General features: G+C 42.4%; 2 protein-coding genes across 14 annotated transcripts; one reads left to right on the top strand and one right to left on the bottom strand.

Annotated features, from left to right (window-relative positions):
* Positions 1-10,241, bottom strand: FAM114A2 (family with sequence similarity 114 member A2). 9 transcript variants are annotated; one of them, XM_065690231.1, is made up of 16 exons: positions 10,059-10,241; positions 9,068-9,222; positions 8,720-8,931; positions 8,408-8,507; positions 7,849-7,944; positions 7,454-7,566; positions 6,375-6,509; positions 6,063-6,221; positions 5,308-5,446; positions 4,249-4,328; positions 3,425-3,553; positions 3,080-3,219; positions 2,221-2,293; positions 1,561-1,614; positions 742-836; positions 1-245 (listed from the first exon to the last, which is right to left on the bottom strand). In XM_065690231.1, the coding sequence occupies exons 3-16, from the start codon at positions 8,927-8,929 to the stop codon at positions 239-241; spliced, it is 1,530 nt and encodes a 509-aa protein (XP_065546303.1). In that variant the 5' UTR covers positions 8,930-8,931; positions 9,068-9,222; positions 10,059-10,241; the 3' UTR covers positions 1-238. The 9 variants fall into 9 exon arrangements, with proteins under 9 accessions (XP_065546303.1, XP_065546304.1, XP_065546310.1 ...); XM_065690232.1 differs by having other exon boundaries at positions 10,074-10,241; XM_065690238.1 differs by having other exon boundaries at positions 5,323-5,446; positions 10,059-10,240.
* Positions 10,041-20,362, top strand: MFAP3 (microfibril associated protein 3). 5 transcript variants are annotated; one of them, XM_065690240.1, is made up of 3 exons: positions 10,041-10,296; positions 14,483-14,944; positions 16,293-20,362. In XM_065690240.1, exons 2-3 carry the CDS (start codon positions 14,665-14,667, stop codon positions 17,036-17,038), a joined length of 1,026 nt encoding a protein of 341 aa, XP_065546312.1. In that variant the 5' UTR covers positions 10,041-10,296; positions 14,483-14,664; the 3' UTR covers positions 17,039-20,362. The 5 variants fall into 5 exon arrangements, with proteins under 5 accessions (XP_065546312.1, XP_065546313.1, XP_065546317.1 ...); XM_065690241.1 differs by lacking the exon at positions 10,041-10,296 and adding an exon at positions 10,326-10,479; XM_065690245.1 differs by lacking the exon at positions 10,041-10,296 and adding an exon at positions 12,968-12,988.
* Positions 20,363-22,315: the final 1,953 nt, after the last annotated feature.

Genomic DNA, 22,315 nt, shown 5'->3' with positions numbered 1-22,315 from the left:
TCTCTTTTAGCCAGTTCCCATTTATTGCTATAAAGCAAAGTACCCCCATTCTTAGGGTCAGATCAGCATTTTCCCAGCTCACGCTGAAGCAAGCACTCTGCAAGAGAACAGCACCCTAGTGAGAGTCCCAGTCCCACATCCCTGAGTCATTAACAGACATCTTCAGGCAACCAGGGCTTCTCTTCAGCAGCAACAGCTTGATAAGGAATCCTCTCTTTCCAGCTCTATTCTTTCCAGCCTAGGATCTGCAAGGTTCATAAATATTTGCCTTTTCTTGCACCTCCTATCCAATATTCGGTTTAATACCAATGCAGAGCTATCAGGAGCCTAATTATGTCTCTCTGACTTAAAAATCACACCATGATTTTAGCTAACTCTTTAACTAGCCAGCTGCTACTCTTCTTTCCAGCACTGGGAGAAGCTCTCTGGACTGTGAAGACAAAGGGCTTGTTAACAGATACAGCAGAGGGATTTCAGTGAGAAGATATAGTCAGTCCATGGAAACAGAGAAGCAGTCTGCACTTAAGTCTGTCACATTGCCCACCAACCTGGACTATGCTAATCACATCTCTCAGTGCTGTAGAAGCTGTCATTGCCAGACTGCATTTAATCACAGTCTTATAGCAGCAGCGATCAGAGTTAATCTTTTTCCCTTTAATAAGAGCTATTACATCACTCTCCAGCATGGAAACTACGAAGTGGGAAGGTCAAAAAGTTCTTAATTAGAAGGGGTTTTATTACTGTGATAGTTCCGTTCTAGCCTCAATAAGAGAGATCTGAAGTACAGGCAGCAAGAGCTGGAAGGCATCTTGGATATATGAAGCACTGTTTGAAGCCTGTGAAAACAAAAATCAAAATACACACATGAATAATTACACTACCAATCAGCTTTCCTAACCACACATTCATTTCAAACAGCATTGATTAATGCACGTAACAGAAGCCTTATGCTTGTTGGATTTTTAAGGCTTCATTTTAGAAATCAATTTAACATTAAGTTTTTGAGGAGTTTTATGCCACTGGGCAAAAAAATCAACTGGCTTCAAAACTGCCAAACAAGATCAAGTGCAATCCAAACATAGGACACTGTTTTCAAGAACAGATGAGAAGAATCCATTTCAAAGTGAGGCATAAGAATGCTGTGGCAGGAAGGAATAACACACCAACAGGAAACACCCATTTCCTACCACACCTCAGAAGTTTACAAGCTCTGAGAACCAATTTAACAGCTAGGAAGTGTGGGACTCTTGCAAGTTTTATTTCTAAGCTTGTCTAAAGTTTGACTTTGGACACCTAAACTCTGGAAAACAAGACTGCTGGATGTAGTATGTGTTTTCTGACCCATCATAACTGTCAGCGGAGACCATACAGGCTCACTTTTTGCTATGTAATCCATCTCTTGTGCAAACCCACAGACATTTATTAGAACTTTCAAGTGATTAGTTAAGGAAGCAGAATCTTAGACCATGAGGCTTGGCACACATAAGGATACCAAATTGGAAAAAACAGCATATCTATTTTTTAAGTATTACTTAACGGTTTAACTTTAGCATAACTGACCTCCAAAAACACTCCAGTGATTAAGGGATTAAGCACATCTGCTTTCTCTTTGACCTGCAGAGATCAGACATATATTATCCTGATTGGAAATTTGATCACATTTCTTCAAGCAAGATAAAGCTAAATCCTCGGTTGGCTTAAAATCACCATTGCTCCCCTGACTCTAAGAAAGCTAAGTTACAAGCTGCAGAGGACCTGCCTTGTAGCATGCAAATAAGAACAAAGCAACCCACATATGCCCAAAGCAAGCCGCATATGAATATACACATCATATCTTTAAATGTACTGCAGACAGCTGGAGAATTGAGAGATAATGATACTATCTTCAGTAACACCTGAGCATTTTGGAAAAGCCACACCAGGATCACAAACCTCATTTACTTCTGTCTCTTTAGTACTGTCAGCTCCCATTCCCCCTCTGCACTCACCGCCACACCAGCCTGAATGCAGCAGAAGGCATTCAAAAGCAGAAGGCATTCAAAAGCTCAGCATACATTCAGATGCCACAATTTGGGAAACACTGACCTAAAAGATCAGTTTGCAAGGCAAAAAAAATGTGTATATAAATGTGCCAACACAAAAAGCACTCTGTGGTGAAGATCTCAAGGCTGTAATCAAGTAGCCACATCTCATTCCTAAGAACTACGGTGTAACTCTTACCCCTGCAGCCGTTAAGCACGTAGTAAACTCTTTAGAGAAAGTTGACAGTTCTTTACACAGCACAATTGTCATTCTGTGGAAGAAGAGTGGGAAAACAATGTAATAAATGCAGTCTACAAGAATAACTTTTAGCATTCCTCTAACACATAAATACCTTGTTTCCATGCATATATAGCTGAATTAAACCAAAACTGATATAGAGCATATAAACAGTGTACAAAGCTCCAGAAGTTCCCTGAATAAATTAGGAAGTGGAAAGACGGAAAAACAAACAATTAAAGCTGAATGCCTGAAACAGCATTCAAAGGACAAACACGTCCATTCAGGAAGGAATGGTACTAACTCCCTTTTTTCTTTTACTGACAAGGGTTATTTTCTAAATCAGAAAGTCCTGCATATTTCATGTGCTTGCCAAGTATCTCCTGACATAAAAGAAAAACTTCATGTTATGCATTACTGTAAAGACCAATGTACTAATTTAGCTGCAGTACTTTTACAGTATCGCATACCTAACGTACTAAAAGATCAGCAAAGAGGTAATTAAGAATCACTTTTATACAACTGCTTTGTCATATTTTATATGTATACCCACTAACTAGCACAAGCTTAGGGCAAACATTCTACTTGACTAAATAAAAGCTTTCAAGTAGGGTTTCCTCTTTCTTATCAAGAAATATCTTTAAGCTGGAAGAAGAGGCAGCTGAATACTGCTGGAAGATAGTAATGCCACCCACTGCAACTTAAAACATACACGCAGAACTCAAAAGCCCTACAACCCATGATTTGCAAAGAATCATTAAACAGTTTAATCAGTATGTCAGTAATTATAAGCTACACATTTAGTGAGAGACGAACTTACTGTGAAAGGGACTTGGCTCTGTCTGTGGCTGTCACCTCTTGTTTCTGACCACGTAGAAACAAAGCTGCAGTTTTGTGGAACATTTCAATGGAGCATGCTGTCAGTTCAGCCAGACTTCTTATGGCAAATGCATGAATATCCTGCAAGAGTTAAGAAGATTCCCCAGACCACACATAAACTAGCAGCTTTTATTATTTAAGACAAGTGAATCACACAATGTGCTGTCACTACACTGCACCTTCAGACTTCAGGATCTGCACTCAAACTCTGGGAAACACAACTGTAACTCAGCAGCCAGGTAAACACTCTATGGTCAGTCACTCTCTTCCTTCATCACTCAGTTACCTCTACTGGTTTTCTAGCATCGTGGTCACCATCTCTGGATTCTACTTGTTGATTCTCTTCACTCTCTTTTTCTTCTTTAGGAAGACTACTGTTGAATTGTGCTATCCATTCATGAGCAGATGTCCTCACCTGTATGAAGATGTGCCATAGTATTTAATGACTGAAATGAAGCCCCTCTGCTCACCACAAAACATGGAGTACCAAATCTCTATGGAGGAAGAAAACAGCCATAACTCCTGAGCTAGTGAGAAAAACCAGAGCAAGTGATCCTAGTGGCTTCAGGTCAGCTGGCTGCACTGATGTAGTTGAGGGCAGTCATTTCTCCAGCACCGGCTGTTAGTTTACGAGCAAGACCACAACAGAGGTGTTTTAAAAACCTGTCCGCAGCATACTGCTGCCACTTGGTGGATCTGAAGGGTAGTAAAATGAAGACAAGAACAGTGATGCTTCCTCATACCAAGTTCTGAACATAGCAAAACCAGATGCTCTGTACCAAGAGGAGGGCTTCAGTGCATGACTGTAGGTTGATTTCACTGTGGTGGCTGAAGGCTTAGTGCTGACGGTTATCTTTGCCACCACTTGTAACTGCACAGTGAAAGGGCAAAGACACACTAATGTCTACTGATTCAGAGGCAAAAACATTACAGAACATGATTTTGCCTCATAAGGTCAAAGGAAATGGCCCATCTCTTTTGCCTACCATTGTCAAAAGATCTAAAACAAGGCTTGTCTTCATGTATTTGATATTTTCACAAACAAAACACAAAGAGAAGCAGTTCTTGTAAGAAATCTCCCCAGCTTTTAGAAGATAGGAAATAACTCACTGTGATCAGTTTGGCCGGGCTTGAGGAGATGCGCAACTCTGAAAACAACTCTGTTACTTCTTTTGTGAACTCTTCATCTCCTAGAGAACAGGAAAAGCTAAAGAATCCACACAAAGGACATAGACCGGAATAAGCAGCACTTCAATGCAGAACTAGTTCTGCCCAAATCTATCAACTATCTCCTTTATTTCTCTTCAAATAATCACCTCAGGCAAGATGTATTGAGGCTGGTCTTTTTAAATACAATTTATAAGGTAAGTTCTGAAACAGTGGAAACACCAGTGCCAGTAGGTTAACTTCTGCTTTCTTAATTCTGGTTTGGTAATTCAGGTAATTCCCCTTTTATTTTTTTCACAGGCAGCATTTTATAATGCAGTAACTTGCACATCACCTTGGAGAGCCTGAAATATCACTTAAAGCCTATGGTTCTCCTATTATATATGGCAGGGCAGATGTTAACAGTGGGGGGAAGGCTGTGAGATGCATCATGTGCAAATATAAAAGATACATTAAATGTTAAATGATAGCAAGTGCAGGTGTGTAAGCCCTCCCTGATGAGCCATTTAGGCAAAAGCAATGTGAGACATTTACATTTAAATCTGCATAATCCTCAAGAATCAGATGGCTCTTGTGCATGGAGGCACCTCTTGAGTCTTTTGGTCTGTGTGGCTAACTCTCATTTAACAAATAAATCAAAGGCTTTTTGCTTTCCCACAGGTTGGACAGCTCTGTTCACAGTTTTTCCCTCATAGTCAGGGAAACCCAGCATCTCTTCGAATTTGTACCTTGGCTCAAGGTCAGTTGTATGAACTGCCCAGGAGTTAAACAACTTTAATCCTCCTCTGGCAACAAATCATTCCTGCTACAGAATTAATGCACAGCAGCTTTCCAGAGATGAAGGGTATTGCTACCTGTCATGCTCCTGGCCACAGATGGCTTTAGGATTAAGCATCCAGCTAAAGAGTAACTTAATTTTGGCAACCTGCCCATTGCTAGTGACCAAGGCTGGTTGGTTCTACACTGAGAATTTCACCGAGAACAAGCTTGTTCTTCCAGAACCTGGGGCTCTTTTACCCTTCCTTTCTTCCTCCTCTTCTTCAAAGAATTCAGGTAAAGAAAATGCTTCTTTGAGCTGTTCCATTTCCTCTTTCAGTGTGTCCAACTCTTCTCCAGAGAGAGCACTTAGAACCGATTTCACCTGCACAGCCAAAGAAAGAATCATAAATCCAACAAGAAAAAGACAAGACAATGGAAGATGCAACACTGGTTTACACTGCACATAAAAACATCAGGCTGAATGTTAATAAGAAAATAGGACCTCCTACAAGGAAGAGGAATGAGAAAAAGATCTATTTGTGAAGACACATTAAATAATAATGGATTCTTCAGCAGTTACTCAATTTTTTGTTTAAAAAAAATGAATGACTTTTGAAATTGCATGTTGGTCTGCCCTCCTTCCTGCCCCAAAACAGAGTGGACAATGTCTGCTGTGCTTCTAACACTCTCCTTTTCTCTAGACCAAGGCAGCAAACAAGTGAGTATGAGGAAAGAGTAATTTGTGAAATGCTGTTGAAGACATGCAAGAACTGAGGGTAGCTGCGTAAAGAAAATGGCTTTAGGAGCTGAGGACAGGACATAACGCTCCCAAGGTAAATACCGGATCATAATGCAGGGGTCAAAGTGAAGTTGTGCAATCCCCCACTTTATAACAAGTTCTGAGCACTCGATTTTACATGTATATCCATATATTTCCGGTCTTTTTTTCCCTGCTCAGCTGACTTCAAAATAGAAGGCAAATTGCTCAAGGCCATTACCTTTGATTCACTCTCTCTGGAAAGCAACTCTAAGGCCTCCAGATGAGAAAGACCCTGAAACTCATCAAACAGTAACCCATAATGGGCTTTCTTCTCCGTAGCCATGGTAACCTCAGTAGCTGTCTGCTGCTCTTCTTTCTCCTTTGCCTCTCGTAAGACCTGAAAAATAAAAGCAGAGTACTCAGGTCAGTGCCAGAAGATACAGAGCAGGGGAGGAGAAGGGTTTTGGTTCAATAGTAAAAAAGGTTGTATAATGATGGGACTGCAAAAGAAGGGAGAAAACAATGAGCAACTGATACAGAACTGCCATACCTGAGATAATGTGGAGTTTCTGTTCATTAGGCCCTTTGTTTTTTTGAATCCAGGATCTCCCTCAGCTATTACATCCATTGTCTTTTTCCCAATGAATTCCAAGGCATCCAGACCTCCACTAATAACACTTTTTCCCTAGAAATCAGATTTGGATATAGGCAGCACATAAAATTCACAGAAAACTATACAACTGACGGAAATGAACTGGAGGATTTATATTGGCAGTATCATGCTGGACACTCACATAAAAACCAAATTGATCCTTGTCACCCTAAAATTCAACCCTAATTGCCACAAAGAAAGCAGCAGGACATGGAAAGAGCCACAACACACTATCATCCTACAGTTTAATAGGGCACTCAGCTGCAGCAATCTGACAGGAAATACACTTTTCTTTTGTTTATAAGCTGGTTCTTAAACACACTGAAGTATTTAGTTCTCATCCTTCCAATGAGAAAACACTAGACCTGTGGGTTTTGGTTGTTAACTCTTGTTCAAGCCTTAAAAGCAGAAGAAAGCTTTCTGTCTGCAGCTCTTCCAGATTCATGGGCAAATTGACAAGACAACAGATCACAAAAGCAGTTTCTAAGGGTAATGGGTTCCTTTGAAGTGCATTTCTCATGGTCACAGGAGCAAGCTGATTTCCAAGCAATATGGGCTAGTTTCACAGGAATTTTGAAGAGAAGAATGTATTTCATCTCTAGACAGTTCTGTGGATATCAGTGGAAATATTCCAGGAATGAGTCTGACCCTGCGTTTTACCTGAATACTCTAAAGTAAGCGAGCAGAGATAACAGGGTACAGAGGTGACATGCAGAGGAATGCACACCCCACACTGTCCACCATTAGGTTTTTTTGTTATGAGTCAACATTTAATCCTATCAAAATTCAGGACAACTTACACATTAAATACCAGTTAGAAGCAAGGCAGAGGATAAAGTTTGTCTGAAGGTTGGAACAGTTTCTCACCATTTATCCCACAAAAAATAAGAAGTAAAACCATCCTCTTATGATGTTTCAGATGAAAAGACCCCAACGCTCTCTTACACCCATTTTCCCTGCATTACCAACTCACTCACTGTGCTTTGGACAGCAGTAGAGATGGTTGATAATACTTCAAGAGCTCCGGCAATAGGAAAGGAACTGCCATCCCCAACTGCATCTGTGCTGCTAGCACCAGGATTTTCGCTTCCTGCATTAGAAGGCAGAAAATTAACTTCCTTGCTCCCCCAAAAAAATCCTGTCAGCTGCAGAATGGAGAAAATAATCAAACACCAAGTGTCAGCCAGAAGCAGGGATAGAACTGGTGTTATTTTCCTACCTTCTTTTCAGAGCGAACAGAAGCATTAGAGTATTATTTTAGCATCAAGATATCTACCTCAACATGCAAGATGAAGAGGAAGGCGATATTATTTTGGGGCTGATTATGTTATGAGAAGTGTTTCAGTGTTGTTCTTACAAAGTAAAAACTGACCTCTTGTAGCATCTCTAGTTTCTGAAGAGATTTCACTTGGACTGGGGATCCCAAGGGTTGTTTCTGCTTTTTCTATGACGTTTGAAATACCTTGACCTAGAGAAGACAACAGTATTACTTTAACCATACAACAGAAATCAGATCAGAAACAGGATTAGGGCTGCATATTGGGTTTTATTATTCTGGATTCCTCCTGTTTAAGACAGTTCACCCAGCACTAGAACCTACTGCTACCCAGCTTGCTTATCACTGCAGTGAACTCAGGTTTCACCTCAGCTTTTAAATCAAGTTGCAAATACTGGCTGAACAGCAGTTTAAAATACCAGCTGAAAATGATGCAAACACCTTAAAAGCTTGAAAGTAATTTTGTCTATGCACAATCTCCTTAATCTCATTGTACCTTTGATACAAGTTTTCTCCATTACTTGAACAATTCCCTTGACATTTTTCCAATAACTGCTGCTATGACAGAAATCCCCTTCTCTAGAAACAAGCTCAAAAGCATTAGCTGAGACATGAAGAATGGTTAAAACATATCAAATACCAGAAAGAGCCTTACCTACAGTAGCTACAGTAGCAGATGCAGTTGACAGAAGAGATTTCCCCCAGCTTCCCCAGTACCCCCATCCTGTCTGAACTGCAGCTGAAGAATCAGAGGCCTTTAACGAAGAAAAGAAGAGTGATGTAGATATTATGGTGAGAAGAGGAACACAAGCAGTCTGTGATGTGTCACTTTTGTGCAGCTTTTTCCTTTCAGATAAACACCAATGTGAATTTTCAGAAGAGGAGTGGGCCTTATGCTCAGCATTCTTTTGTACTCAAAGCCATGAAACGTGAAGTCACGCTATTCAGAGCTAGCACAGGAACACACCTTGAGGGTTTCAGCTGCAGGCTTTTCTGTGGCAGCAAGTTGACTTGGGGGTTTGGGTTCAGGTCTTCTCCGAGTCATAGGCACAGGCTCGATCTCTTGCTCTTTCTCCTGATTGCTCTCAGTGCCACCAAGGTCCTCTGCTTTCTGTTCATTTCCATCTTCATTTAAGGTTTCTTCTTTCAGACCTTCATCACTATCTTTTTCAGACATGACTACGAACACCCATAGAAAGCAAAGCAGATAAAACAATCACTCCCTTGCACACTTTGACATTAGTTCAAAAGCATCACATTTGTGTTTTAAACAAACACAACTAAGACAGAAAGCCCTCCACGTTGCCACACGTACCTGCAGGAACAGATTGTGTTTGTAAGCAAATGTGTACACCAAGTTACATCTGACTGGAAAAAAACAACACACTTGGAAGTTTAAAGTCCCACAGAACCACTCTGCTTTATCTAAGTGACACACCCTCTCCACAGGACAGAAATAGGTTGTCAACTCTGAAAAGCAAATGAAAGGTACAAGAGGTCCTCAGATAATTCAATACATGACTTGCTTCATGAAAAACAGTGAAAACAAATGGCCTGGGAAGGCTGCTTTGAAGGGGGCTCCATTAAAATGGGGACAGCTGTCAGAAAGCCAGACAGGGAGGGAGGCAGTGACTGGTTTGCTTCTGTATTTGGTGCTGAGGGTGTTCGCCAGGGTGTTAACACCACCCAGCACCTGAACCACACTCAGCCGGCACTGGCACTGCCTGCACACAGAGGATGCCGGTGGCCCATGAACAGCGCTGCCACGTCGCGGCCTGCTCCCGGGGCAGAGGTTTCTCCCTGCTCTCCTCCCGGCCTCGCTGGCAGCACCTCACCAGCTCCAGGGAGGTAACTCGAGGGGAACAACAGCAGCAGGGACAGGCAGGGTCACACTGGGCACCCTACAGATGCCAGCATCACTGCCGGCATGAAGCTGCGTCCCCTCGGAGCCGGCCACGGATGCAATCAGGGCAGCTACCCCCATTCACGGGTCCTGCTAGCTTGAAATGAAAGAAGAGGACAGCTCGGGGTGGCTCGGGACCCCCACCCCATTTCCCCATGGCTCCCATAGTAGTTAGTGAGCCCCCGCATCCTGCAGCTCCCCTGCCACCCCCTGAGCTACCCAGCCCTCCGGGCCTCCCCGTCTCCCCAGGATCCCACATCCCCCACATGGGGCTGCCTAGCTCACAACGGGCCCCTCACTCCCTAAACCCCCCTGCCATGGAACTCCTGGCCCATAAGGGCCCCCCAGCTGCCCACAAACCTCCCTACTGGTACCGACTCCCCCACAGAGGACACTCACGCACCCAAACCCTCCTCACTTTGGGGCTCCTCGGTCCCACAGAGGGCCCCTTCGAGCCCTTTGTACTCGCGGCCCCGGTTCCACCCTCCTCACCGACCGCGCCGGGACAGCTCCGCGCGCCCCCGCCGGGCGGACCGTAACCATCGAGCCGAGGCGCAGAGCGGCACCCCGCGGAAGTGCGGCCTGGCCCGGAAGGGTGCGTGGGGAAGCACATCCGGGCGGTGTGGACGGCGGTGGCGGAGGTGGAGGTGAGCGGCGGGTGGTGAGCCGGGGCCGGGCCGCGCTGCGCCGGTGGGGATTCGGGGGAAGCTCAGCTCCCCCCTCGCTGCTGAGGGAGAACCTGGGGCCGACCTCTCTGTTCTGCTGCCGGAGGGTGGTGGTGCCTGTGGGGTGACATGAGGCCGTCGGGGTCCCTCGGCTACAGGGTGGGTGTGTGGCGTGTTCCCGGCCCGCTGGAGCAGCCCGGCTTGAGCGGGGTTTGACCCGAGCGAAAGCAGGGTCGCTGGGGACAGGGTGGTGGTTCTGTGGAGTGCTGTTCCTGATGGTGTTTGGCTGACCGCGGACAGTAACCGTGTTTTCGTGTGCAGTTGGTCCCGTGCCCTTCGTGAGCTGCCCGTGGCCTGTGTCTGGCAGACAAAGACTGTGTACGTGGCAAAAGCCACTCAGCAGCGAGGCCTGCTCTGGTGTCTTGTAGGTTTGCTCCCAAAACTGTTTGGCTTTGGGTTGCCGGTGCAGCCGCTCACGCGAGGAGCCTTCACTGGTGCTGGCAGAAGGTGAACCCTCCATGCAGCCTCCGTTACACTGGCAACACCAGTATAATGGCTTTGGCCAAGGCCATGCATCTGTTTCCATTAGCTTCCTAGGAATTAATGACTTAAGGCCTCTGCCAGATGCAGCTCCCTGATTTGAAAGAGCATCAGAGGGTGGTCACAGTCACACTGTGAGTAGGAAGGTGCACTCGGTGCAGAGTGATCCATTTCCATCTATTTAGTGTGTGCTATTACCAGTTGGGAATGCCAAAATACATTTCCACGCTGTGAGACAGAAGTGGCAGTCGGTTAGAGCAGTCTGTGGTCTGTCCGGTGTGTCTGGGTTGATTGCTTCACTTTTCTTCAGGTATGGAGTGATGTTATTAGCAGTGAATGTAAAGCCATATAACTGGCAACCTCTTGGGCCCCAGTTTTGCGGGGCCTTATAAATGTGTGTGATTTTAAGTACTATCAGTACTTCATTGACCTCAGTGGGACTACTTATAGTGCTCTGAGTTAAACACAAATATGCTTTTTCAGGATAAGAGCCAAAGATGACTCACACAAGCATATGCATCACAGAGTTTTATCTTTGAACTGCTATTTGTTGTTACAACCTACGGTTTAATAAAGGTTAAGTATGTGCAGCTCAACTTCAGGTTCAGTTGTAAAACAGCCAATTTCTATTCTGCACGTTTCATCTTGCTTGGGCTTAATGCTTTCTGGAAGAATTGCAATGGAGGCACTGTACATGCTTTATCCTTTTTGGATCCTTTATCAGCTCCAGCAGCTGTTTTACATAAGCGTGATGGTTGAAGAATATGGATTTCACAAACCATTCTGTTTTTCCCAGCACTGGGCAGTGAGAGATCATTGTCTGCTTAGCAGTAATGGCTTTTCCAAAGCAAAATGCGACAAACAATTTCCAATAAATCAGACCTCGAAGAGTTTAATAGTAAAACTCAATGACCCATCACCAATGTTTTACCCATTATGCAAGCTCAGTGTGAATATATTGGAGAGCATATGCAATTACTGAAGATAATTGTCTTATGAGAGAAAATGTTGATGAGTATTTCTTGTGTTAAATAATTGACTGAGGTTCTTGATGTCGTTTTAGGAGTGTCACAGACTCTTGGAACTCTAACAATTTAAATTTAATAATCTAAAATTACAATAATACAGGCAAAGTATAGGAGGTCCTGGAATTATTCTCTAATAAATCTAAAACATGATTAGTTGGGAGGTTATTGTTTTAGAGGACTGTAAGTTACGTATTTGGTTTGGTCCTGAAGATGAGGGTTTGTTTTCACTGCAGAGCTGTCATCAGCTGTAACTGCCTCAAATGCTCTAAGGTCAGGTCCTGATGCATGCAAAAGCCATTAAGTGTGGTGGCATTTTTAACTGAAGGCAGCCGGGTTGTGGGGTGATGTGTGCTGATCTGTGATCACAGCACAAGTTTTGACAGGCTCAAATGGCAACTCCAGTACTTCAAATGTCAGTGGTCCACAGACTGCTAACGATCCTGCTTTAAGAAGGCTGCACAAGGTAACCAATAAGCAGCTCAGTTGTTAGCAGCTTTCTGAAGGCTCTGAAAGTGTCTTGAAAATAATAGGGGTCTGAAAAAGGAAGGTTAAACCCACACCTTCAAACAGAATAGTTGCTGATCAGCAGCAACCTTATTATTGTCTTGTGCAGCTGATGTGGCTGGGATGTTCTTCTCCAGAGGCAGCAGGTCTCAGCAACGCTTTCCCTAATGTGTAACTGGTGGAAAACAGGAACTAAAGAGGCCTTGGGAATGTTTTTAACCATTTAGCTGGGGGAAAGTAGCTTTTTCAGAACAATGGTATAATTCAGCTCTCGGCGTTGGTCTCAAATGAACAGACAAGAGGCATGATAGAAAACAGAGTGGGGCCAATTAAAAAGAGGGCAGATGGAGAGATTGCTGTTTACAGGGAAACAACCAGAGAGCCTGTTTTCCAGTTTCTCTTGCAGGATTCAGTGGGTGAGTTGGTTAGTCAAGCTTGAAGGAGAGTTGGACACAGCTGTCTTATTTGCCTTCTTTGTCAAACTGATTTTGGCAAAAGCCGAGCAGAAGTGGGTCAGTTAATATGTTTCTCATCGGATGTTGTCTGGAATCTGATTTGACCTTCCACAAATTAACAGAAAAGAATTCCTAGTCTGGGTAATGTGTTACCAGCAAATTTTCTCATGCTTGAATCTGCTTAATTTTTCTCTGCTGAAAAGACAATTAGTAAAAATCACCTGTGTTTATTTGTATTACATATTTTTTCATAAATGACAGGGTTTCTGTCTGCTTTAGACAGTGTTAACTGGTGATTCTGGAAGGATGGAAGTGTATGCATTATTTATTAAAAAATTGTATTCCTTTGTATTGTGATATTTATGAAATGCAAGTCTCCTGGCATTTGTTATTGGTAGAAGAAAAGATGATATATCTGAAATCACATAGTCAATGGAATGAAGTGAGGTATTCATTAGGATAATATTTTGGCTTGGGGCTTCTGTACTTTGTAAATTGGGGGGTTTGGGGGGCTCTGGGGCAGTCTGGATGGAATCATAACTTCAGGGAATGCGTATTAGCTCAGAAATTTTCTTGAATCAGGCTTCCAGGAAAACTGATTACAGATTTTCTCTTACTGGTGTTATCTCACTTTATCACCAGTTGGTTTTATTCTGGCTTTTAAAAGAGGAAACTCCTTGTGTGCAAAGAACAGAAAGGCTGTATCCTGATTTCCTGAAATACCTTTTGTGCACATTAATTTGAAGAGTGCAAATTCTGTCCTTAGACAAAACCTTTTTTCAAATTGCTCAGAAATACAAGCCAGCATTTGGGTAGAGAAGATGAGAAACAAGGTCTGACCCATGAGATGTGGCAGCATAAATCAGAAGATTTTCAACAGGAGCTTATTGTAAAACATACAAGAAAAAAGGAGGCAGAATTAGAAAATGCAGCAGCAGCAGCAAGAGGCATTGCAAAAAGGGAAGTATGTTTAGACATCAGTGTCCTGATACTCAGCAAGAGACTTCCTCTCTGTGGCTGTAGATAACTGCCACGAGAGTTTTCCCAACACAAGAACTTAGAAGCATTTTATATAGCATTTAGATATCTCACACTGATTGTGCCTCTAAAATCATGTAAGTACATGTATAAATGCTAAAAAACATAAGTGTGTGTGCTTTGCTTTTTTTCCTCGGGGCGAAATGAAAGACTGTCATTAGAAAACCAGTTGTTAAAAGCAGTTCTGGGGGAGAGAGGCAGAAATTACATCCTCTTTCTTCTTTATCTTCCTCTATTAAGAAAGCGCTTTTTCTCTGTTAACACATGCAGAATCCACTTTCTGACCGTAAAGATAGTTCTGCATTTTGAGTAGTCTGAACAATTTGTTCTGTTTTAAAAGCCTTTTTCCCCTTAATGATTATTGTTCCTGAGGTTATTTATTTAGACGGGAAGATGAACATCCAGAGGACCCAAGGTTGTGCTAATGCCTTCTTACCCTTGTTTCATTGCTGTATTCTGAGCAAAGCTCTGGTTTGGAACCTGTTGGCTGACAGTTTGTATTATGCTAATTGAAATCTGTTTACTGGAAATGAAATTAGAATACACCATAAGCTTGCTGTCATTAATAAAGTTAATTCTTTTTCTCTTTTTTTCCAGTTGGATTTCCAATTTCCTCTTCTAATATTGATGGTCTTGAAAGTGCATTTGGATCCCAGACATTTTTTGTCACTGAACAAATCGAGAGCCTCCTCTCCTGTCTCAGAGCAGTACAGGCAGCTTAATATCATATGACCTTATTTCTTCAAATTAAATGAAAGAAGAATTTTCTCTGGCTTCCCATGAAGCTCAGCTATTGCCTGTTGATTTTGACTGTTAGTGCTGATCTTTCAGTTGGATTTGCACTGGAAAATGTAGCTTTTAACGGGACAGTTGCTTTTGGGTCTTTCAATGCATCCCTTCATACGGTGCCTCAAGCTTTAATAAGTTCTCCAGCACACCATGATATCATAGCCAAAGAGGGGACCAGTATTTTAATTGAATGTAAACTGAACATCAGCCAGTATGAATATATTCTTTGGTATAACTCCAGAGGACACCTGCTTGAACAGGAAGATGAAGGTGAGCTTTCCTGCTGCTTTCTGTCCTTCAGTATTCCTCTTTTATACAAAGTATCTGAAAACCTCTGGGACTTTATTATCATTTTGTCTTCCTGTCCTCCCATTTTTACAGTTGGGAGATGATAAGGAGAGAGCAAAACAAAGCCGTTTGCCCTCTGGCATGTGGCATGTGAATTATAGCTGAGTTCTTCTGTCTGAGCCCATCCATCCTGCTACAGTGGCACACAGAAGAAATGAGTCTGCATCCTACCAGATTCTAACTGATGTTCTATTTATTATTGCCCTGGTATATATTATATTTTTCCAAACGTGAATGAAACACAATTCTCCTCTGTTCGTGCCCTTTCCCAGCTGGCAGTCGGGGCTTTAGTTTTGTTACAGGATTTTTTAAAGCATGGGTTAACTTACTGCATTTATTTTCTGGTTTATGCACTAGTGTGACTGTGGAAACAAACACAATTTGTAATGGCCAATGATGAAATATATGCTATTTAACCTCTTTGTACAGAGGGAGAGTGTATTTTCCTAGCATTGGATCTTGGAGGTCTGTCCCTGCAGTTTTTAATTTTCACAAAATAATGTCTTTTAGAGACGCATGTGGTTTTCTCTATTAGTATTAATGAAGGTCGTCAAGCTAATTGATAGGATCTTCTCGGAGGCCATCTTTCTGCCTTAAGTAGTCAGTAACCTCTTTGTAGTTATAATGCCATCTGGAGATTAGTTCAAAGTAGAGTAATTAGAAGAATGAGTTATGAAAAGAGTTTTTCTCCCTAAGTTATAAATGCATAGGAAACACCGTAGAAAGCTAACCTCTTATTGATTTCTTTTTGCATGAGTTTTGTGTATCAGCACTGCATGCTCAGCAGAAAACTACATCTCAAGAAAATTCTGGGGTTTTTTGCCAACAGAGCCATTTACAGATTCATATCTTTTTCATGGGTCACTTCTGGCTCTGAAAATATGGAAAATTAGATTTTATAGAGACAGTCTTTCAACACAGTGTTACACAGTCAGTGAGAAGCACTAGTGAAGAACTAGGTTCACTGTCACAAAGACCTAGCTGTCCAAAAGCACTCAAGAAAGTGCACATGAGAAGAAGAAGAAAAATCAGAGTAGCAAGCATGAAGAACAATTTACCATTAAGCAGTAGGATTGGTAACTGGATTATGGCTCTCTGTATCACGGGCATGAAGAGGAAATTTCAGTCCTTGGTGTACTGTTTGTATTGTGCTAGAAATGGACTGCTTATTTCCAAGCTCTGTCTCCCATTGATGAAGCAACCATCTTTTGTCTAGTTTACCCAATGATTTTTGTTTCCTTAGCTCACTTTATTCCTTTTGACTCTCCAGGTGGCCGGTGGAAGGTTGCTGAGAATTCCCTTAACATCACAAGGGTCAGCTTTGCTGACCGGGGCCGATACACCTGTGCAGGAGTTAATCGTAATGACACCTTGTACTACACAGTCACCCTGAGGGTAACTTTCACCTCAGGAGACATGAGTATCTACTACATGATTGTGTGCCTCGTTGCCTTTGCCATCACCCTCATCTTAAACATAACCCGGCTGTGCATGATGAGCAGTCACCTCCGCAAAACAGAGAAGGCTATCAATGAGTTCTTCAGGACGGAAGGGGCTGAGAAGCTTCAGAAGGCTTTTGAGATAGCCAAGCGTATCCCTATCATTACATCTGCCAAAACACTAGAGTTGGCCAAAGTCACTCAGTTTAAGACCATGGAGTTTGCTCGGTACATTGAAGAGCTTGCCAGAAGCATTCCTCTTCCACCTCTGATCCTTAACTGCAGGGCGTTCATGGAGGAGATCTTTGAGGCTGTGCGAGTTGACGATCCCGATGAAGTTGGTAAGGAGGAAAAACAGCCCCAAGCCTGTGGTACCCAAGCTGCCATATACCCCATCAACCCTGAGATGAAGCGCAGCGATTCGCCAACCGGGGATTCAGACGATGGGTCCATGAATGAGCCAGGTCAGGAGATAGCTGTTCAGGTGTCCATTCACCCGCAGTCAGAAGTGCAGAGCATTGACACTGTTTCTCATGATAGCTGCCAATTTGCACCTTCTGAAGAGGGCACCTGTTGAGTCCAGTGATGAGCTGTTAAGGAAGCACAGACCACCCTAGGATGCTACAAGAAAGGGGTCTGCAAACAAGCTGCCTCAGTCCCATATGCACAAGAGTTTTCCAAATTGCCAGGTGCCAGAACTGCTACTGAAATCTGTGTTTTCTATCAGTGTTGATTGGATGATTTTACGTCTCTTAGAGAAAGGCCGTTTGGATTATTGTGCAGTGGCTTTTCTTTTTAAAGTGAGCTTGCTACACTCAAAATATCTACAAAACAGGAATTCTTTGTCCTTGGCTCCTTGGTAGCTTCTGGTACTTCTGATCTGTATTAGAAGTGGCCAAGCTGAGTGGTACAACTTGCAATAAAATCTTTTCCTTTGTGAACTCTTTCTTCCCTCACAAAGTGGAGCGAGAATTCCTTTGAGTCAGTGTTGTCCTTGATGCATTGAGTTGTGTGCTCCTTTTGAATTGCTTCTTGGTGTGTGTAGCCCATCAGAGCCATGGTGAGTTTGAACAAATCTGCTCTGTGTCGTGTGCTTCTATTTTGCTATCAAAATGTACTGTACTTAGGAAAAGAATAGGACCAGGATCTGCTGCTGGATTCGAAGAATTGCTGTAGTTTCAAAGCAGCTTAGAGAATAACCAGAGTTCTCAGTTTTCCATACATCTGCAGAAAACTTGGGCATACTCTAGTGTGTGGAGAGCGAATTGTTACAAAGCTCGTTGCTTAAACTTGGTGCTGATTGCCAAAGCGCCTTACCCTGGTTCTGTCTTACAGAATGGAGCAGTAACAGCACTGCCAGCACGGTCTGACTTTTGACTTTGCTGATTTCATTTACCATAGAAAATCCAAAGTTTTCTACTGTATTTGACATTGTTATGAGAAAAGAATGCCAGTAATTGCATAGTGGCATCATGTAAAAATTAATTCATCTACAGATCAGGTGTGTCATGCACTTCTTTCTGAACAACATTAGACTAAAGGAGGTGACACTCACTTTACTCTGGCTAGTACTTTCAGAAAGCAGTAGAAGAGGGAGTAGTTAGTGGAGGGACTGGCTGAGCTGTTTGCCAGCCACTGGTTACAGGAGTGGGGTGTCTCTCTGAACATGCCCTGTCTTATCACTGAAGGGAGAAGTGCAGGTGCTGACATCCACACACACATAAGTACTTCACCAAGGATCTCCTGCATGGCTGTAGAGATCCAGCCTCCAGGAGTTAGAGTGCAGACAAGAATCTAGTTTCTTCTCTCACTCTTTGGTGCTGATTTTTTTTTTCTTTTCTCCTTAACATTTGTAAGCTGTATCACTTAAATAGCATTTTGTATCCTGTTGAGATTTAGTAGATGTAAAGCTTGTAAGCACTCCACAAATTAATTTCTTACAACTACTGGAAGCATATTGCCATATAATTTTAACAACTTGGCAACAGGAGCACCATTTAATTCCCCACAACTCTTTTTCTTTCCTTATTATTACAGAAATGTCAGTTGAACAAATGATTCTGGACGGCTGCTCAGGATTCTTAAGAGGATTTGACATTACATTTACATGAGTAGAGATGGAAAACAAGCAGGCAGAGTGGTAAAACCAGGGTGGGGCCATCTGTTGTAATGCATGCTCGTAACAAAGGGTCTGAGCAAGTTATATTTATCAAATCATATTAGAGAAGGGGAAAGTAAAGCATCTGTTACCATTTTAAAGTACCTTCTGGGGAGAGCTCTGCAGTCAGCCACCAGTAAATGCACCCTAGTTGGCTTTGGCCTGTCAGGTAAGAGTGATGTTTTTCAGGACGGAAGAAAATTGCTAGCCTGGGTTATAGCAGCATTCCCACCAGCTTAGTACCATTTCCATGACTGTAGTAAACTTTATCTGCTTCAAGGGAATAAAGCCTTCTGCAGACAATTAGAGCAGTTACTGCCCTCAACAGGAACTTTTTCTTTGCTTGCATAGTTTGATGGCACTTTATGTCCAGGTGAAAAGTTTGTGTAGTTTTGTGTAACCTATCTGGTTTCTTTCAAGTTCTTTTGAGGTGATCTGTGTTAAAAGATACTCTTGTGGATAAATGCCCAGTTCTCTTAGGAGCCCTGCTAAGATGCTTTTGCCTTCACTTTTGTACTACAACAGGCTCTGCAGGTTTGTTGCACTTGCATGAGTGGAGATTTGTGGGTTTTACACCCTTTTGGATGTCCTAGTTGAAAGAGGTAAAGGCTTCAAGAATGATCTGCTTTAATCTCTTTTGTGCCACAGGCCATGAGGATTGTACCTGCGCCTGCCTTTTTTCCCCATGAGCAGTTCTCCTTGCTTCTGTGCAACTGTTGCATTGTATGCAGCAGTAGCATCTTGGACATTTGCCCCTAACTACATATGCATGTAGAGATGCAGCTACAAAATCAAAGCTCCATTTAATCTCTTCCGGAGAAGCAGCTATGCAGTTGTGATTGACAGATGTCTCATCAGAAGTGGCAGTTTACAGGCAGCAGAATGACACTAGAGGTGTGTCAGATGGGTGTCAGGAGAGCGGTTGCTAAATGAATTCAATCTGTTCTTTGATATTTACACTTTATTTACATAGCTCCAGGTTTTTACTGATCACAGCAACTAGTGTCTTTGTGTGTCCTGTTGCCAGTGGAGAGGCAGGAATGAGGATGCATAAAGATCCTCATAAATGCAGTTGCAGTGTCATTGCTGGATAGCAAAGCAAAGAGTTTTCCTGAGTTACTGCAGTATTTTGTTTGCTAAATTAATTTCATTCCTGGGAAGGAGGCTGTTTGTGAGGATTTCAGTAAATCAGGAGTACTTATTAAATGTAGGAACTGATCCTACTCGAACTGAATTAAATTAGAGCAGATTTGAAGCTCTGGTGTATTTTACAAATGATATTACAGGATTTTTGTGCATCTGAAAGTAAGGACGATGGTGATGTTACGCAGTAAATGTAATTTCACTGCACTGATTTCCAAACAACATGTGAACTACTCTTGATCCTGAGTAGATGAGGGCACTTAAATCTGTTTGATACATCTAATTTATCATTAACATTGACAGATTATGTAAACATCAGTGTTTCTTCCTTAACTTTCCATAGGATGAGGAGAATCTGCACTGATTTCCTTGCTTTAAACTAAATTCTTTGACAATCACAAGGCTACTTTCTCTTTTCTTTGTGACTTACTTTAAATAATGTAAAATCTACTTGTTATCCAAGAGTACCTAAAACTAACTTTGTAGTGGTTATTTGTATTACCTGGATTGTAATGTAACTGTTTAATGTTACCACATGGGTTACATTTCATACTTTCATAAAACAAATTGGTAGATTTGCAAAATAAATTCAAAACAAAAGCTTTCTTTTGTTAGAGTTTTTTTGTTTATCTGTAAGTACCTGTTTGTCTGAGGTTAAATAGCAGCTGTATTCAGCTAAGCAGAAGTCGTTAGCCAGTCTGTCAAAGGTTTCTGGGATATTCAGTCATTTGCAATGACATAGGACCATATACAATCGTAGAATAGTTCGTTTGGAAAGGACTTTAAGATCATCTTCAGATCTGTCATTGTTTTATGTCTCAAAGTCCTCAGCAGCATCTGTAATAATCGTTACCAGATGCATAAACGAATGGTTCCAGGCCTGAAATAGTTTTGGGAGGGCCCCTATATTCTTGAGTTCACTTTTGCAAACTAAGAAGGTGATTGTGAAGTGCAGTGACCTGCAGCCACAAACCTGTATTTCCTGTACTTTTCACAGGATTGTACTATTCTGTATTGTAATCACCTCTATTATTTTTAGTTCCCCTCATACCACAGTATATTGGACACAGCTTACCTCCTAAAATGCAACACAGCACTAAAGGCTTTCAGTGACCAAGTCTGCATCGTGTTTTTTCCAGTGAGTTGCTGAGATGGCATAAAGAAATTTCCACTCTGGTGCCAAGGTAAGTGTGTGTGCTGCTCTCACTGCATCCACTGAGATGGAGCTCTGACTTCACCTTTGCTCTTTGCAAGTTTTGCAGCAGTTTATTAAATTACATGGGGAGGGAATAATGTCCCTGGAGTGCTGTGATAAGCATACTGAGAGTGGGAGGGAGGGGGCCATCCCACCTCATTTTGGCGACCAGTCTTTCCCCTTGCAATCAGCTCAGTCTATTAAACTCTGCCAGGGGGTGATCCCAAGTCCCTAAGCAAGCCACTTACCACCACTGGTTTACACAGGGAAGCCATATGTCCCATGTGAGCATGTAATGTTGCATGATAGTGGATGTCTTCTGTATGGGCATGTCCTGCAGCTCTGGAGCACAGAGTGAAAGTGCCCCTCATTAGTTTAAACTGCAATCCACCCCAGACACCAAAAACCCAGCTTGCTGAGAAGCCCTCTAAATACAGTCAGCACATATGAATGAGAGCAGACTTCACCCACATTGTTTGTAAGGAATACTCTCTGGTCACAGTCTCTGCACAAGATAGATCCTAGAACAAAAGCTGACTCTTGGGAATTTTTCCATGAGAATCAGCTACTTAAAGGAAGAATTACTGGACCCATACTCCTCAGGCTAGGTCAGTGTTCAATCAGCATCTGCTTTCTATCTGCATGTTATGAGATATGCATGAATGATAGCGGTTCAGTTTCTTAAAGCTCCTGTAACCTGACTCATCATGATCCTATCCACAGTGAGGAAATTCATCTGCATGAATTTAAAGCACTTTTCCATTTGGATAACAATAACTCATTGAAAAGGGAGCTGCATTAAGGATGATTGTACTTTAATTTAAGGTGTGCTCCTTAAAAACTACAATTCTCCTTAATGTTGCAGCACTCTCATCTGGTGAGTCAAGTCTCCAGCCAGAGACACACGATGGAGACACCACCATTTCATTCAACTCAGTTAAGTTACAGCTTTATCGACTTCTGTCAATAAAGACCCAGCTGGGTCTCTGTCCATGCTCCTTATTGTATAGCAGCCCATGCAGAGGTCTCCAAACACCAACTTTTCTGCGTGTGGAAGGGGGAATTACACCATCACTCAAAAAAAAAACCCATTTTGCTAGATGTCCAAATATCACAAAAGCCCCCAAAGCTGGAAAGTTGAGCTTTATCCTTGGTAAGACAGTGCCTATTCTTTGGTCACGCCTGGCTGCCAATGATTGTAATAATACTGAGCAATTAGGCCTTTCATTTTCTTTAGGCTAATTAATTGTTTGCACAGTGCCCTGAATATGGAATCGTTTTCCTTTGCAAGGAATAAAAGGATTAGACTGGCTCATCCCAAGCTGCTCAGAATGTATTTTATTTATTTTATGGGGGAA

This window comes from Lathamus discolor, chromosome 10 (assembly GCF_037157495.1).
Source record: "Lathamus discolor isolate bLatDis1 chromosome 10, bLatDis1.hap1, whole genome shotgun sequence".
Taxonomy (NCBI): Eukaryota; Metazoa; Chordata; class Aves; order Psittaciformes; family Psittacidae; genus Lathamus; species Lathamus discolor.
The sequence above is the reverse complement of the archived record's forward strand: the minus strand, read 5'-3'. Positions and strand labels throughout refer to the sequence as shown.

Excerpts from the sequence above, each read along its gene's own strand:
- FAM114A2 (XM_065690231.1), bottom strand. The coding sequence starts at position 8,929 with ATGTCTGAAAAAGATAGTGATGAAGGTCTGAAAGAAGAAACCTTAAAT. Across the intron at positions 4,329-5,307 it reads GAAGGGTAAAAGAGCCCCAG|GAGATGAAGAGTTCACAAAA; the intron begins GTTCTGGAAGAA and ends CCTGTTCTCTAG. Across the intron at positions 3,220-3,424 it reads ATGCTAGAAAACCAGTAGAG|GATATTCATGCATTTGCCAT; the intron begins GTAACTGAGTGA and ends TAACTCTTGCAG.
- MFAP3 (XM_065690240.1), top strand. The coding sequence starts at position 14,665 with ATGAAGCTCAGCTATTGCCTGTTGATTTTGACTGTTAGTGCTGATCTT. Across the intron at positions 14,945-16,292 it reads GCTTGAACAGGAAGATGAAG|GTGGCCGGTGGAAGGTTGCT; the intron begins GTGAGCTTTCCT and ends TTGACTCTCCAG.